The following is a 17,834-nucleotide window of genomic DNA, read 5'->3' as shown; positions in this document are numbered from 1 at the left end:
ACTGGAACTATTCTGTGATACTATAATTGTGGTTACATGAGAGTATAGATCTGTCAAAACCAACAGAACTGTATGACATAAAGAGTGAACCCTGGTCGCCCTGGGTGTGGGGGCCCTCACCCTGGCCGCTCCAGCTTGCTCCCAGAGCAACTTCCCCTGGTCAGCCCAGTGCCCTGGCTGGCTGTGGCTTCTTGGTGAAGGTGAATCCCCTGCCATTGGCCTTGATGGCCATGGTGAGACTGGCTGGACATGACTGGAATTTACAGCCCTTCCACAACACACTTAAGATGGTGGGGCTACCTTCCTGAGCAGAACATTTATTAACTGAGTTGTTCCAAGAGGCCTAGAACTCTGACTGGGAAACCAACAATGCCTGTGTTTAGTGCTATCTCTGTGCTCTACAGACCAACTCCCTCCTAGCACTACCTCCTCTGGGCCCAATTCCCCCAACCTTCATGCAGAGCTTTCAGAGGAGGGAGCTGTGAGGTTCTCCAATTACTCCCTATTTAAAGCAAGCTAGAGATAAGTAAAATGGTTTAAACATATTTATTAAGTGATTGACAAAGGAAATAGTACCTAATAGAACTGGCTTAATTAGAAATAGGGATCTCAACAATTTTTTAGTTGAGGGCACACACAAAAAGTAATTTTTCATTTTAATATAAGGGAAATATATAAGCCAACTGGAGCTTGTTTGCTCTTTCTCTGCTATTATTGACTTGGGAAATTCTAGCCACAGGGGGGGGGGGGGTGGGATTCTGTTTACTGAATTCTTTGCTTTATGTTGGGGACAGAGTAGAATTAGCAATGGACAGATGAGGAAGGGCCAGTTATAACTGATATGTCCTTTTAACCGCATAATGGAAGCAAGAACTATGGCCTGAGTAAGTGCACACACACTGATGAAGCCCTGGAATAAAAGCTCAGACCCAGAGAATGATGCTCGGTGTGGGTGATTGTGGCTGAGGTGGACTGGGGCATGCGGGACTCCAGTGACTCTGGTCCTTTGGTGCATCAGGCCTGCAAAACACCGCACCAGTGCCCATGCAGGTATTTTCTATTAAGGCTGATGACAGGCTGTCTCCAGGGTATCCCTAACTTTAGGCAAGTGATACATTTAGTAAAGCCCAAAAAGATATGGAGGTAAGTTTCTAGCAAACAGTCTTATGTACACATTCCTATGTGGTTCTCCTTCCACTGCTTAGGTGCTGAAGGGTCTGAAATCTTATCCCTGGGCCATTTAAGTTTGTTTTATGCTACCAGGAATAGAGCTTTGTGATAGATCGGATTGCTTACTGTTTACTTAAAAAAATATTTCGTCTTCATACCTTACGTGAAGATTTCATTTGGAGTCAAGTGGGCCTTAAGGATCCCCGAGCCCCACGAGTTTTCCCGGCAGCTGCCAGCGCACCACAGTGCCTAAGGTGGCATGCAAGGCTGTATCTGTCCACCTAGAGCAAAGTTCTTTCCATATTCTGAAAGCTAAGCCCTGCTGTGAGAGGGAAACCCTTGTGAGAGAGACGATAAAGGGAATGGTGTGTCCGTGGCAAACAATGGGTCTCAGCAGCACCACCTAAGTGCAAACTGTCAGCCTCTCCAGACAGCTCTTTCTACATGGTGACCAAGATGCTGGAGGCCAGGTGCCTGGAGTCGACTGTGCAATCCAGAGAGCGAGAGGATAGGGGCAATGAGGAGATTCTGTATGTGCCATGCTTTGAAGGCTGGAAGCCCTGAGTTGAGGGCTTCTTTGTCCGCATAACTCAGAGTACCTGGCAGCTGGAGAAGCCCAGGTGTCCTTCCATGGGCAGTGCCAGTAAGATGGCCAAATTCTCCTTCCTGAGTTCCCCTCTTCTAGAGCCCAGGAAAATCCCCTATTAACACTGTCTCTCTCCAGAGAGGTTATAATGGACAATGGATCTCTTTCGCTGTGCATTATATTTTCATGACATGGCCTTTTAGTCGTTTTACCTGGACTCAGAGTTCCTAAATCTCTTCAGTCTTACAGTTCTGTCATTTGGGATGTGGTTCCTTTCTATAGATGTCTTTCCCTAGGCACAGAGGTATTGTGCACGCTTCCTATTTTTACTTTTGCACTTCTGTTTATGATGATGGCCAATAGGAAAACTATATAAAAACAAAAGAATATATAAAATAGAAACTGTATGTCCACTCAGAGGACTTATATGAATATTCCTAGCAGCATAATTTATAATATAAAAAAAATGGACATCAACTGATGAATGGAAAACCAAAATGTGGTATGTCTATCTGATGTAGAATTCAGCCATACAAAGGGATGGAACACCAATAAATGCTGCAATGTGGATGAATTTTGAAAATATTCTGCTAAGGAAAAGCAGCCAGAGGTGAAAGAACACATATTATATGATTATGTTTTTATGAAATGTCCAGAATAGGCAAATCTACAGAGATAGAAAGTAGGTTCGTGATTGCCAGGGATTAGGCAGAGTTAGTTGCACATCTGTGTGAATTTACATCTTTGTGGCACTACTGGATATAGTTAGGACTGAGTTAAAAAAAATGGGTTAGCTACCTCCTTGGGAAGCCATTTCTTCAGCTACATATTTTCTCATAAAATGATGCTAGAGATGGTGGTGATTTTTATAATAGGTCTTCTAATATGCTCCCAGACAGCCTAACTGGTGTGAGGCATGGCACTGACTTTCAGATGCGGGGCAGAGAACAACCCTGGGGGGCTGCTCCATCATCCTTCTTTCTCTTCTCAGTTCATGACCAATTCTGGGCCTTGAGAGAGGTGAGTGGATGCGAGGAGAATAGGTAGCAACCAACAAGGAGAATGAAGGTGGAAGGGAAGTCTCTAGGGTGGCAGGCTGCAGACAAGCTCTTGAGGAGCACGCATAGTGTATCAGCCACGAGATGCCTGCCCACACTGTGCGCTCTGTCCTCACAGCGTGGCTGGCTGCCCAGGGCCCTGTGCAGGTGGGCCAGGAGGAGTCACTGCACGCAACCTGCAGAGTCCATTCAGCCTCCATAATTCTGGGTCCGTGCAATTCATTTTCCTGCCAACAACCAATTCCTGCACAGGGCCATAGTCTGCATGAGGCTTACAGCATCGCCTCACTTAAGAAAGAAATCTGATCATATAGCCTCCTTAGCATGGCTGGGGAAAACAGAACAATACAGACCCAGCACTGTGCCATGATCACCCTGTCTCTCCTCTAGCACATGGAACTTTTACAAGTGCTCCAGGCACCTCTGTGTTTCCCATATGCCCACCCACCTGTCTGGAAGGCCTTTACCATTTCTGCCTGAAAAATCCTGATGGTCCCAAGGCCACCCACCCACTGTTTGCGCTAGCCCTCCAGCCCCCAGCCGGCCATCCCTGTCTGTGGCAGTGGAAGCATCAGATGTCTAGCTTCTCTTCTAGTCTGTGAGTGTTTTAAACCCCAAAAGGTTCATGTGCATTATCTTATTTAATCCTCAGTAGTGCTTTAAGGTTGATTCTCTTACCCCTATTTTACAGATGAGAAAATGGAGGATGCAGGGGACAGGTGACTTGTTAGTCTGCTTTCTTCAGGACCACTAGGCATACGCTATACTGCTCTCACTTCTCCTCATCAAATCACAACCTAAGTTATGTTTTGGTACTAACTCTACAAGGAGATGCACACAAGAGAAAACCATTAAAATGGCCTCAATACCATGAATAAGTGCTCAGTGTCACAAGCAGACAGGAATGGGAATTAAAGCAACAGTGGGGTCATAATTTTTGCTACTCATAAAAATCATAAAAAGATTCAGAAATTTGGTGGTGGGCAAGGGTGGAGAAAACAGGACTTCTGAGACATTACTTTTGGAGGTGTGAATTTTTGTATACTTTTTGAAATTATTTTTTCATCTTTTTTTTTAATCCTTACCTGAGGACATGCTTATTTATTTCAGAGAGAGAGGAAGGCGGAGAGAGAAAGAGAGAGTGGGAGAGAGAGACAGAGAGAGAAACATCCATCAGTTGCCTCCTGTGTGTGCCCCAAACGGGGATTGAACCCGCTGCAACCTTTTGGTGCACAGACAATGCTCCCACCAGCTGAGCACCCGACCAGGGTTACCTTTTAATCTTAAGGACACAAAGACCAACAATGTGGCCACTTTGGAAAACACTTCAGCATTTCCTCAAAAAGTTTAAACACAGGATTACCATATGACCTAGCAATTCCACCCTGGATACATACCCAAAATTTTAGGTGTTCAAACAAAAATTTGCCCACAAATATTCACAGCAGCATTGCTTAGACAAAAAGTAGAAACAACAACCTGATATACATCAACTGATGACTGAATAAACAAAAACTGGCACATCCATATATTAAGCCATAAAAATAAATGAAGTACTGATATATGCTACATCATGAAAGCATTACGCTAACTAAAAGCAGCCAATCATGAAAGACCACATAATGTATGATTTCATGTATTTTAAATATCCAAAAAGGAAAATCTACAGAGACAAAAAGTAGATCAGTGCTCTCCTAAGACTAGGGTGTAGGGGAGGGGTGGGAAAGGCGAGATGTAATGGGGAGTACCAGACAATTGCCATGACATTTATTTTTGGAATGATGACAATGTTGCAAAGTTGGATTGTAGTGATAGTTGCACAACCCTGTGACTCTACTAAAACATTTTAAGTGAGTGAATTGTGTCAATTATATTTCAATAAAGATGCTTAAAAAATACATGAACCCTAAGATCTTGAAATCCTTCTGTGTAGATATCAGTAGGGACGGATGTAGGGCAAGACATTTATTTCAGCCTTGTTTATAATTAATTGCAAAAAAGAAGAACACATTGGATTGTGCATCAGTGAAGGGACAATTTATTCATCTGAGGGAATATTATGTGACCGTTAATATCTTGAGTTAGATCTCTGTCTACTACCTGATGGTCATCCCTGCTAGAGTATCAAGTGAGGAAAGCAAGAGACAGAATAATGTGTAGCAAACTATCCCATTTTACCAAGTCATACATGCTCCCACTGAAGAGGGTGCAGCATGGTGAGTGTGTGATGGGAGATCATCACCTTTCTCTTCATTCATCATTCACTAGGTCCAATGGACACGTATTACTTTTATCACTAAAAATTTTTATAAAGTGAAAAAACGAAGTATTAATGCTATTTTCAGCTCCAGACTCAAATAGCCAACCAGATACTGAAATATCTCCTTCCCAGCTCACCAAGACATAACTAAGATCGTCCCGTCAAGGCTGGCCTCTTCCACCGTGTCCTATTTCACTGAACAGCACTACCATCTCTTGGTCATCTAAGCCAGAGTTTTAGAGGTCATCACATATGTTCTTGCCCTCTACGTATGCTTTGTACACTCCATACTAAATTCATTATCCAACATGTCAATTTCTCTCTTAACTAAGTCTACTCCTGGATTTACTTCACTCTTTGGACTGGTGCTCGCCCTCCTACTGGCTACTACACAAGGCCCCAGCCCCTCCACTCTGCTCTGTAGAGATGGACACTGGACCATGCTGTCTCTCTGTCAAGATGACAGAGCAGCCCACTTGCCTGTGTGAGCTGCCCTCTCCAGCTCTGTCTCAGGTCACTGACTCTACCCAGATGTCTCTTTTGCCTCCTTCCAGACTAGTGCCTACCCACTCTATCCTGTAAGCAGCCTTTATAAGTCCTGTTTTTTCCCACCAGATATTCTTCCTGAACCCACCCCTTCACCTAATTAGGTCCCTCCTCCTCTTGAGATCTCAGCCCAAGGCTCCTGTCATTAGAGAGACTTCAGTGACCTCCCTTATAAGGTGAGGTGACACAGAGTGGCACTTGGAATGCTGTAGGTCCATATTTGGCTGTGTGCACATCTGATTTATGTCTTTCTATACAGATTATAAATTTGAGAGGCAAGAACCTCTTCTGATTTTGTTCCTTATGTATCCAGTGTCTGGAACATGTCAGGCACTCAACAAATACTCATTGACAAGTATGATTTTTCAGAAAATATAAATACCATTTCCAATAAGATTGACTACCTACCTTGAATGCTGCAAATGGAGTTGACCTGAGTGACACAATCCAGTTCATCAAGCTTTACAGGGCCAGCCAGCTCGCAGGAGCGAGCCCTGGAAGCCACACCTAAAACGGGCTTTGGAAGCAAGATGGCAGTGCGTTCGACACAAACAATCCGACCTGTCAACAGACACACTTCAGATTACTGAATGACTGAAAAGAAAAGGGAGTTCCCCTGCCAGGAGAGACAGTGTCCTTTGCTAGCTTCTCATGAGTTGTGTGGGCCAAGGGGCACAACTGGTGGGTCCATTCGTTGTGTCCAGTGACACATGCACTTTGCAGAAAGGAAGCCCCAAAGCTGCCAGTGTGCTAAGCTGAAAATAACATATAAGTACTAGATTCAAATTCAATTCAGAAAGGTGAATTTTATGGTATGCAAATTATACCTCAATAAAATTAAAAAATACATATGCAGTTGAGGCAGGATCCTAGTCTGATTCCTCAAAAAAAGGGACTGACTTAAGTGTACATGTTTACAATTTGTAAATTTTTGTTTTAAAAAGTAATGTTTCAGGCAGTGGCTTTACATGGCTTCTACAACTGTCAGGTGTACCACCAACAGACAATCGTAGAGTGACCAATGGAACCTCACAGAGTTTGTCTGTGCTGCAAGGGATTCTGGTTCTGTCCAGGTGGCCATGACAGGGGTCAGTTCCACGGGCCTATTTCACTCCTCGTCTGCAGTGGACTTAGTGAAAGGACCAGCAGTTCCAAACCAAGACAGAGGCATCTAGAAGCCACAGAGCCATTCTATGGAATCTGTAAGTCAACACTGGATCAAAGCTGTCAAGAAGAAAGCATACCCTGGTCTCGGAGGGCATCTCTGAAGAAGAAGCTGTGAGGGGCAGCCTCGGTCAGCACCTGCAGGACTTCCTGGCCCAGCGCACAAGAGGGGGTCACACAGACTGGCAGGGTTTTGGGGAATCCAGAGTTATTTTCATCCTGCACTTGCAGGGTAACATCAGTCACCATCAACCAAATCTCCCTTTGCTCCAGAAGCAACAGACTGTTTAGCTACAAGACACAGTTAAGACTATTAACTTGATAGCTATTCTTATATCCAAAATTATTTTTAAAAGCAATAATATAAGATGACTATTATTTATATTAACATCTTTTCAACAAACATTTAAAAGCATACCACAGAATTTTCATGTCTTGGTCACTAGCCCCCACTGACATGGCTGTGCTCTGTGAGCCCCAACCCAACACCTGTGTAAAGGTTTCCTTTGCTGTGATACAATCTGCCCTTCCCTGGCACTAACTATTCTACTTGTCCTCTGACTTAGGAAGAATTCCTTGTTCTTTGCCTCCTGATCCCATGTTCATACACCTATAAGGCTAATTACCACATTGTTAATAATTAGTACATATACATTCTTCCCCCCTGCTAGATGTAAGTTTCCTAAGGGTTAGAAAATGTTAGAACTGAATGTTTATAACCCCCACCCCCAAATTAATATGTTGAAGTCCTAACCTCCAATGTAATGGTAATGGGAGATAGGGCCTTCGCAGGGTAATTAGTCATAAGAGTAAAGCCCTCATAATGGGATTAGTGCTCTTGTAAGACATGAGAAAGCTTGCTTATTCTCTCTGCTCTCCACATTGAGAAGATACAAGGAGATGTCCTTTTGTGAACCAAGAGGCTGGCGCTCACTAAGAACCAGACCATGCTGACACTTTGATCTCAGGCTTTTGTACTCCAGAACTGTGAGAAATGAATGTTTGCTGTTTAAGCAACCCATTCTGTAGTATTTTGTTACAGGAGCCCAAACTGACAATGTCAAAACTACATCTTACTTGCCCTCAGATTTTGGTATAAAGCAGGTATCAAATATTTGTTGTATTTGCAACAGTTCTTAATTTTTTTCTTTCATTATAATTTTTTCTTATCTGCAAATATTGTAATGCTTTTTCAAGTTCATTAAAATGGCACTGATTTTTACTGTTGATCAGAGTTGAGGATTCAGTAGATGTAAATGGGGTCAAGGATTTGGCTGGGAAGACTCTTGTGGTCAGTAGGGTTAGACCATGAGAAACTGGTTGGTGTGACATTTATCTGGTTTTGCTGGCATGGATGGTGTGATCAGGATGAGGATTCCACATGGCTAATTGACAGGACTGGGCAGAGAATGTGACTTGCATGTTCAGGAGCTGTGGGTTGGGTAGGGGAGGCAGCTCACATGGTTGGTAGGTTGATTGAATATAAGAAATTAGAGTAAGTTAAATTAGGCAAAATGAGAACCAGGTTTCTCACTGGTGAATAAATATGGAAATAGGAAATCCTACAGTCAATTCTGAGGTAAGAGTCTCGAGTTGGAGATATTGGTGTAAAAGTATGACAGAGATAGATAGATAGAAATAGAAATGGATTTCTATGTATGTGTACATGAGTTTGCCCATAAATTCCTTGCTCTCTCCATTGAGAGGGCCAATGACATCCCAGTAACAATGAGCCCAAATAGTACCCAGATCTTGGCTTCTAAATGTCATTCTAAAAAAAAAAAAAAAAGCCATTCTCCTTTAAAACCAACCAGGGCTCCTGAAGAGATGGCTGATTTCAGAGCAGAAAAAGCACAAGATTAGTCTGAAACATCTTATTCTGTCAGAAAATAAGGAAGTACTCAAAGAAGGATATGAGCACATCCGAAAGGCACAGGAGCTAGTTTGAATCTGGGAATGTTTGGGCATTGAAATAAACTATAGTAACAGTTACAACCCACTGAATAAAAACTGAATCCTCTAGTCCACATTGATATAAATAAGTGAATACATAAATAAATCAGGGAAATGAAAAGACCCTAATTATAACCAAATGCCAATTCTTTAATGTAGAAGGAATGCTGGAATTAGAAAATTACCATTTGGCCACTATTATGAGTAATAATTCAGGCACAAATTATATGGATGTTAAAACAAGTAGGTAAAATTTTGATAAGAAATAGGATATTTATATAGTCTCAATGTATCTTCCTGCAAAATATTTGTTAGTTATTAATGAGATCTTTATTAGTTAACTTCAGAGTGGGGAAACCTGGAAAATAACATCTTTATCAATCAATAGGATATCATAGCACTGGATAAATTGATTCTATGCCTCCTGATATGAACACGGTACTTTCATGTGTTCCTGTCAAAAACGCATAGTATAAATGTATTCATAAGATAAGGCAAATATAAATGGAGGGACATTCAATTAGGTAATTGGCCTCTATTCTTCTAAAATAACAAGGTCATAAAAGATAAGCAAAGATGATGAAATGTTCCATTTGAAGGAGATGAATGAGTCATGACAGCTAAGTGCAATGCATGATTCTGTACTAGACCATGGAATTATAAAGAATTTTTTAGGAACAACTAGCAAAATCGCATTTAAAAAATGGTAGATGTGTCAAAAAGGGTGAAGATTTATTTTTACAAGATTATTTGAAGTTGAGAGTTTTCCTGATAGTCTTCAAAGATTTTAGATACTCTTTGTAAATAGCCGGGATTTGGCTTCTTGTCTCTTTTAAATGTCTTGGGAACCAAAATGGTCTAATTTCCTTGGAAATTAACTATCAAATCATCTTTATCATTGTGTTATGAGTGAAGTCAGGAACAATAATATCCTCTGTAAAAATGTTGCCATACAGCTGTAATAGAATAACAATAAAAAATGATTTTAAAAAATGTTGCCACAGACCATCAGCTGGAGGCCCAGGAAGTCTCCCGCATCGGTCTAGATGGCAAAAGGGGAAGTCTGTACACCAAGCACACCAAAAACTGCATGTCCTGACTGTGCTGAAGCTAGCAAGAAAGATAAGGCTCTCCCTCCCCTATGCTATAAGAATCGTGGGCTTGGGCAATGCAACAGGAGATAATTTTTGAAACAGGAGTCCACCATTCTCCCAGGTCAGGCGACACTTGATAAACCCTCCGTCCTTTTGCACCAGCACCTGCCTCACAAATTTGGCTTTTGTTGAGGCCGGTAGCCAAACCTGCATTTTCAGTTACAAAAAAACACAAAAATCCAATTAATTCATACCAGTATTATTAATCTTATTGCTAATATTGTATTAAAAACAATCTCTTTTACACAAAAATACTCTGTTAATTTTTAACAAAGTTGAAAAAGCAATTTAATGGAGGAAGAATAGCCTATCAACAAACAACACTGGAACAAGTGGACATCCATTGGCCCCAAAATGAAGCTTGATCTAAATGACATACTTTATATAAAAACCAACTCAAAATGTATCATAGACTTAACGTAAAGTTATAAATCTTCTAGAAAAGATAAACTTTGGGACCTAGGGCTAGGCAAAGAGACTTGACTTATCTTAGACTTGAAAACGAACATAGGATTCCTAAGAGGAAAAGTTAATATATTTGATCACATAAAAATTAGAAACTTTTGCTGAACAAAAATCCCTGCTGAAAAGTATGAAAAAAAATTAGATGCTGAGATATATTTACAAATCATTTACCTGACAAAGGCTTTGTATACAGAATATATAAAGAACTTTAAAAGCTCAACAGTAAACAAACAAGCCAATCAGAAAATGGGTAAAAGACATTTATGAACATTTCACCAAACAGGATATACAGATGCAAATAAACACCTGAAAAGATGTTCAACATTATCTGTTTTCTGGATGAATCTGTAGAGAATGTTAAATGAGAAAAGCCAATCTCAGAAGGAGCTGTTACAGGCTGAATTGTGACACTCCAAAAAAATTCTCTTGAAGGTCTAACTCCAGTTCTTCAGAATGTGACCTTATTTGGAAGAAGGGTCTCTGCAAATTTAACCAAGTTAAGCCATCATTACAGGGCGCTAATTGGATATAACTCGTGTCCTTATAAAAAGGGGAAATTTGGAAACAGAGGGAACACCCAGTGATGACACATAGAATGAAGATGGCCATGGGACTGGAGTGATGCCTCTAAGACCAAGGAAAGTCAAGGATTGCCAGCAAACAAGAGAAGCTGGAAGAGGAAAGAAAGAATGTCCCCTAGAGCTGTCATAGGAAACACAGTCCTACCGACACCTTGATTTCAGACCTTTAGCCTCCAGAAGTATGACATAATACATTTCTGTTGTTTTAAGTGATCTAGTTCTTGGCACTTTGCACAGTATGGTTAGGAAACAAATACTGATATACAGGAGTGGGCAAAAGTAGTTTACAGTTTTTAATGTGTGAAACACAGACTTTATTCCTGTAATATTATTTATTATTATATTATTTATTTGTATTACAACTGCTGCAAACCTACTTTTGTCCACCCCCGTATACTGCATGTTTCTATTTATCCAACCATCAGAGAATAACATAATCACAACGATGCGAACTGATTTGTGGTTGCCAGGGGTCAGGGGATGGGTGTGGCTACAATGAGGACACTGTGGGGTCTGTGGTATAGCTGAGCATATTGATTGCGGTGGAGATTATGCAAGGCTACATATGTGACAAAACTGATAAAGGTACACATACATGTGCTCACACATGCACATATGTATGACTGGTGAGATCTCAGCCAGCTCCATGAATTCTGCCAATGTCAGTCTTGGTTTTGAAACTGTACTGTGCTTACTGTGGGTACGGGACGTTGGCATGGGGGAGGGCACATAGGAACTCCCTATATATTTCTGGGCAATCTACTGTGAATTTAAATTTTTGAATAATCAAAACAAAAGTTAAATACAAAAAATACCTTTAGTGACACAGTCATTAGCATAATGTTAACACAACTGAATCTTTTTTGATAACTCAGGTTCTTTCAATGACTCATGGTGCTATTCTAAAAGTCAACTGTCACTATAGAATGTGTTGGCTTAACCACAGAGTGGGCCCAGGACTTAGCTTACTTCAATTCTTCCCTGAGAAAGTGGATTTTTGGTGTTTCTCTTTCCCACAAAAGCAGAATACAGGTGGTATAAAGAGTTTTAGTGAGCCCTGGTTGGTGTGTCTCAGTGGATTGAGCGTCGGCCTGTGAACCAAAGGGTCACTGGTTTGATTACCAGTCAGGGCACATGCCTGGGTTGTGGGCCAGGTCCCCAGTGGGTGGTGTGTGAGAAGCAACCACACATTGATGTTTCTTCCTTCTCTTTCTCTCTCCCTTCCCTTCTCTTGAAAAATAAAAATAACTAACTAAATAAAATATTTAAAACAAAAAGAATTTTAGTTAACTGTAGAATCTATTCAGTTCGTTTCTGAGTCCTTGACTGTTTCCTAAGTACCATCAATCCCATGGTACACAACTCACTGAAAGGTATGGCTGCAGGCAGGCCGTACTTGAACTGATGGGAGCCTATTTCTCGTCAGGAAACTTGGACCAGGAGGAGATCAGATGGCCTGCAGTTTGTCTTTCTCTGCCCTAGTGCTCCCAGTGGGGTGGATGGTTGAGATGGGGCTATGGTGTGGAGCACTTGACACCCACTTTCTTTACCCTCCACCTCTGGTCTCAGTAGCAAAACTGTGGGCGGGTTAAGCCCTGTGGGCAGGAACAAGTGGTGTAACAGCCATGAGATTGCTGTTCCTGTCCCTGAGGTCAGCATTCTACCTGCAGCACAAACAGCAGCTGCACAGTGAACCACTGCCTGATGTCACAGCTCCACAATTTGGAATGCACTTTAGAGTAATAGGAACATGCCATGTGCCAGGTGCGTAGAGTCAGCCTTTTTTGCCTCAGACTCAGAAAGTAGGAGATATATCAGGGGACCAGACCTTGACCTCACTGGGGTTGGTCCCCTTGCCTATTGAGACAGATGCAGGGACAGCTCACAAGGAGCACTGTTGAATGACTAATGCCAATCACCCTCTTATTCCTCTGCAGAGGCACCAATTAGCTGTCAAATGACTAAAAGATGAACAGAGAAAGGAAAACAAGGACTGAACAATGGGATGTTCTATATACCTCTCAGGTGACTGAAACATGGATGTTCCTCTATTGGGGTTCAACAGCAGTTTCCTGTGGAACTTATATCATGTGTTGAACTTGCCCAAAACATCTCTTTCCCTTGTCTATTCTTAGCTGATCCGCTGAACAGCAAGGAAGCAAACAAGTTCCACTAGGCTGCCACTTGCAAGAAACTGCCCAGGCCTTCCCAGGGATCGCAGGGTTTCCTCCAACAGTTCAAGGCTTTCAGAACTACTGAAGAGTTAGTTCTGAGAAGTGGCTGAGCTCAATCCTGACATTCCTACTTTACCTCATTACTGAGGTATCAGCTTTTCTTTCTTTTGTACAACCTGCCTATGTGTCCAAAAGGAACTAGGATTACTGGGCTGAGAATCCTCCAGGGTAAGATTACACCCAGGTCATTTTATACCTCAGTACTTAACACAGTGGCTGGCAATCCACACCTGCTCAAAAAATGGATTTATTACCTCTTCAGCACAAAGCATGCATGACTGGATTTTTAAAATATTTTTCTATTTTGTTACTCCATTAGTTTCCATCAGGGATGAATGATCCTTTGACAAACTTTATAGCACCTTATGTATTAAACATGAGGAGAAACAGAGGGAAGAGGAGGAGAGGGAGGAGGGGGAAGAGGAAGAGGAACAGGAGAAGGAGGAGGATGGAGGGGGAGGGGGAGGAGAAAAAAGAGAGAGATGAACAGATTACCAGTGGTCTTTGATAGATCACTCTGGCATAGAAGCTGCAACGGGTACCGAGATCGTCAGTCTGGAAAGGCATTGAAAAGGATTAGTAACATCACACAAAACACACAAATACAAAAAGAAGTAACTGAAGACCTTGTTAGAAACAAAGACATTACCTGAAGAATTTCTCTTAATAAGCGAGGAATTGGAGGCTGGTACAGTTTAGAAATGGGATCTTCAATTATATCAATTTGTCCCAGATTTGGATGAGCAGTGAGGATATAACAGAAGCTAGGAGGTGGCAGATATGTTTTTACCTGTTTGAAATGAAGGCAAATGTAGAATGTGAATGTATTGTTAAAGGACTCAAAAATAAAACCTAGTCCTTACTATATACATATTTATTCACAGATGCATATTATCTCTGAAAGGTTCATACATTTCTATATAAGAAATAGATTATGTTGTTTTTCTTGGGGACCAAGTATAAAAATTTGTACTTTTGAATTTATTCCAATTCAAAATTTCATTTTAGAAAATTATTCTTCAGAGTATACTGAAACACCATTTAGAAACTTCTTCCTCTCAAGTAATCTAGAAATAGGCTTTTTAAAAAAAATTAAATTTATTGCGGTGACATTGGGTAATAAAATTATATAGGTTTCAGGTACTGTTCTCTCATATGAATATTGTATTATGTGTTCACCACCTCAGGTCAAGTCTCCTTCCATCACCATGTGTAACCCTTTTGCCCTCTTCTACTTCCTCTCAACCCCCTTTCCCTGTGGTAATAGCCATACTGTTGTCGTTTTGTTTTTTTTTTTAAATTTAATCTCTTTACCTTTTTCACCCAGCACTACAGTTCTCCCTTCCTCTGACAGCTGTCAGTCTGCTGAGTGCTGCTATTTTGTTTCTTATTTTGTTCATTACATTTCACATATAAGTGAAATCATATTGTATGTGTCTTCCTCTGACTGGCTTATTTCACTTAGTACAATACTCTCCAGGTCCATCCATGCTGTCACAAAGAGTAAGAGCTCCTTCTTTTTTATGGCTGAATAGTATTCCACTTGTGTAAATGTGCCACAGCTTTTTTTAAATTGGAAATGGGCATTTTGGACAATGATTTTGCTGGTCTGTCTAGCCCAGTATAGAGTCATAGTCTTAGCATTTGCTTAGAAGTCAGCTACTACACAATTAAGACAACCCCCAAGGCAGTACTGGCCAGCTTGGTGGATAAGGCTCAGGATGGAGAAGAGGGGACACAATTTAATCAGTCAATTTTGCTACTTGTGAACAACTACCATAAACAATTTGATGAGTCAGGAAAATGGAAGTTCCTCGCTAGCCTGGTGGCTGTGCAAATAACGATGAATTCTATTTATTAGGTTATATGAGTTTCTGCTCTAATTGGTAACTGGAAGCTGTTGTGGGGGGTCAGGGGTCGGTGCCCTATGTCTTGTTTAGTATTAGGTTAACACCTTAACTGTTGACCCTAATGACTGTGGTTTAAAAACACCACCATAAATTAACTGCAAGAAGGATACACTGCAGCACAACAAGGAAAGCAACTAGAGCTTGGACTTCAGAATGTGAGTGGGTCTGAATCTCAGTCCTGGCTCATGCTCCCTGGACCTGGGCTTCCCAGGGATGTGGACTGCAGAGGTAGCACTTGGTGCAGCGTCTGGCACACCTGGTGGTGACTGGGGAGAGTTCTTCAAATGCCAAGCTTACCTCTTCACAGGCCTGGTCGTGGCCAGGTGCTTTCACAGGCATCGCTGGAGGCCACAGAGTATCAATCAAACTGAAAAGCCCCATTGCCCTGGAAAAAGAGAAGATGCTGTCAAAGGTATTCATCACTAAACATCAATTAAGTACCTGGCCAATGAGTTGGTCACAGGCAGATCTACTTAACAGACACCAGCCCTAATACCAAGGAGCCACCATTCAGAGTAAGTGGCAATTCGGATGGAAAAGACAGTGGCACACACCCAGACAAACAGATCTTCAAACCTGACTCACAAGAGCAGGAAGGAGATTGTTCATTAAATTATAACACATCAGCACAATGAAATATAGGGCCATTGCAATGGTTATATAGGATATATATAAGTATGAAAAAATATTTATGTGTTCAAAATCACCCTAGAAATCCTAGAAAAGCAAGAAATCCTCTTTTCTAGAAAAGTATTAACTTTTGAAAATCCAGATATAAGAGTAACAATAGCTACTAATGATTACTTAGTACTTTATTATGGGCCAAAGACTTTTGGGCTTTTTACACGTATTACGTTTAAGTTTCATGATAACCTTATTTATGTGGATAAAAATCATAGCAAGTTAATTGACTTGCTCAAGGTCATACTTTCTAGCAACATAGAGTAGTTTAGACTCAGAGGGATAAAAAGTATTTCTTCAGAGGCTTTGCAGCCACCACACGCCCTCCACTGCCCATGGCAAGGCTGGCAAGGCTGGCAAGGCAGTGTCCCCACCTGCCCTACAAAGTGTCCATGCTACGCACACACCATGTCATGGGAGAGCACAGAGGTTCTCGGGGCTACTACGAGGAGCGAGAGGCTGAAAAAACCCTGCAAGAACTATTGACATTTTAAAACTTCCTCAAGACAGGTATCATCTGGGTGAAAGTTACATACTGTTCGCTACAGGGACATCAGAGCACCCTTGGAGATCCTGAAAGTGAGAAAGGTAATAGGAGAGCCCTGGGAGAGCTGCGCTGAAGAACAGCTGAGCATGTCCTCATGGCCAGAGTGCCTTGGTCTGTCCTGGTGAGTTGGTGCTGGGACTGCTGGGGTTGGGGGTAGGGGGTGGGGGGGTGTCTGCACATACATCTGGGGACGCTGGGCTTATCCCCAAGGTGTTTCTTGATTAGGCTGAGGGAAGGCTACAGTGGAATGGGGGTCTGGAGAGAAAAAAAGTGAGACTAGAGAATCAAAGAAATCATAGAAAAATTTTAAGAATTTTTCTTAAAGAAGAAGAGAGAACAGTCAGCAGTAATACAATGAATTATTACGTTACAGATGATAGGGGACAGGGAACTGGAAAAATGTAACCCTTCTCTTTAAAGAAAGGCAAGAGTGTAAGTCACATTGCACAGCTCACCTTTCTAACCATAACTACTTTTATTTGGTACAGGTGAAAATGCTCCAAGAGGAGAAGGAATTGTTAAACCAGCAGTACACATCTCCTAGACCCAAAGTGAATGCAGCATAAAGAAAGATTCACTACCTCCCTTTCCCAGCCTTTTCTCTTCTGAGAGATTACCAATTATCTTCAGGGTTACATAGTGCTTTTTCATGATTTTTGAAGTTTTAAATTTATTGATTTTAGAGAGAGAGAAAGGAGAGGACAGAAGAGAAAAACTGATTTGTTGTTCCACTTATTGATGCACTCACTAGTTGATTCTTGCATGAGCCCTGACCAGGGATTGAACCCTGCATGCATGGCGTATCGGGGCAATGGTATAACCAACTGAACTATGCAACCAGGGCAGTGCTCTCATCATTTGGTGGGCTATTTATTCATGAGGATAATCTGCTGCTGGGGTAGGACTGGGGGTAGTAGTGGCTCACGGCATTGCGTGCCAAGCTGGGCCCAACAGCTCACATTGTGTTGGAATCCACTCTGATGACATCCCTCCAGGACCACAGGGTCTTTACTGTCAGTCTGAAGTTGCTCCTGCCTACGGCAAAACTCCACCTCATCCTCTCTTCCTAGGGCCTGCCATGTGAAGTCGGATTGCTTGGTTACCGTCACTTGTATCCTCGGAAGAATGGCAACCTCTTGAGACCAGGCTCTGTGGCTGTTCTCCAGGGATTCCTTCACACCCAGATGAGGGTGTGGCACTAAAGAGGTGCTTAACTCTTGGATGAAAGAGTGAAGGTGTGCAGGTCTGTGCTACCAGGGCCACCCAATACCTCTCCCAGTCTCACTTTCCAGTACTGCATAGTGAAGCCATACACTACCTTAGCACCTCCTACATAGCAAGTTGTCTCTCAAGACTTTCATTTGGGAATTTTTCATAAGCTTTCATTTTTCTTTTAGAAATCCATGGCTTCTAACAGATTTTCTTTTGCCTAATCTCACTTGTTCATTTAATTAATCCCACACTCTATTCTAGTTAGAAATAGAGTTTAGACATAATTTAAGAAGAAAAAAAGAATGTCTTCCAG

The 17,834-nt window shown here is 41.7% G+C and overlaps 1 protein-coding gene across 2 annotated transcripts in view; it reads right to left on the bottom strand.

Annotated features, from left to right (window-relative positions):
• The window catches only part of SPIDR (scaffold protein involved in DNA repair), a 390,408-nt gene that overhangs the window by 22,860 nt on the left and 349,714 nt on the right, over nucleotides 1-17,834 (bottom strand). For both annotated transcript variants that reach the window (XM_054595226.1, XM_054595227.1), the window contains 5 exons: nucleotides 15,379-15,466; nucleotides 13,821-13,961; nucleotides 13,667-13,726; nucleotides 6,865-7,075; nucleotides 6,029-6,181 (listed from right to left, as the gene is read on the bottom strand). In XM_054595226.1, coding sequence (XP_054451201.1) covers nucleotides 6,029-6,181; nucleotides 6,865-7,075; nucleotides 13,667-13,726; nucleotides 13,821-13,961; nucleotides 15,379-15,466 — 653 coding nt within the window. The remainder of the gene's footprint in view (nucleotides 1-6,028; nucleotides 6,182-6,864; nucleotides 7,076-13,666; nucleotides 13,727-13,820; nucleotides 13,962-15,378; nucleotides 15,467-17,834) is intronic.

Source organism: Pteronotus mesoamericanus, unplaced genomic scaffold, assembly GCF_021234165.1.
Source record: "Pteronotus mesoamericanus isolate MK-2021 breed Mesoamerican mustached bat unplaced genomic scaffold, CSHL_Meso_final scaffold_54, whole genome shotgun sequence".
Taxonomy (NCBI): domain Eukaryota; kingdom Metazoa; phylum Chordata; class Mammalia; order Chiroptera; family Mormoopidae; genus Pteronotus; species Pteronotus mesoamericanus.
Note: the sequence above shows the minus strand (reverse complement) of the source record. Positions and strands in the feature narration are given on the sequence as shown.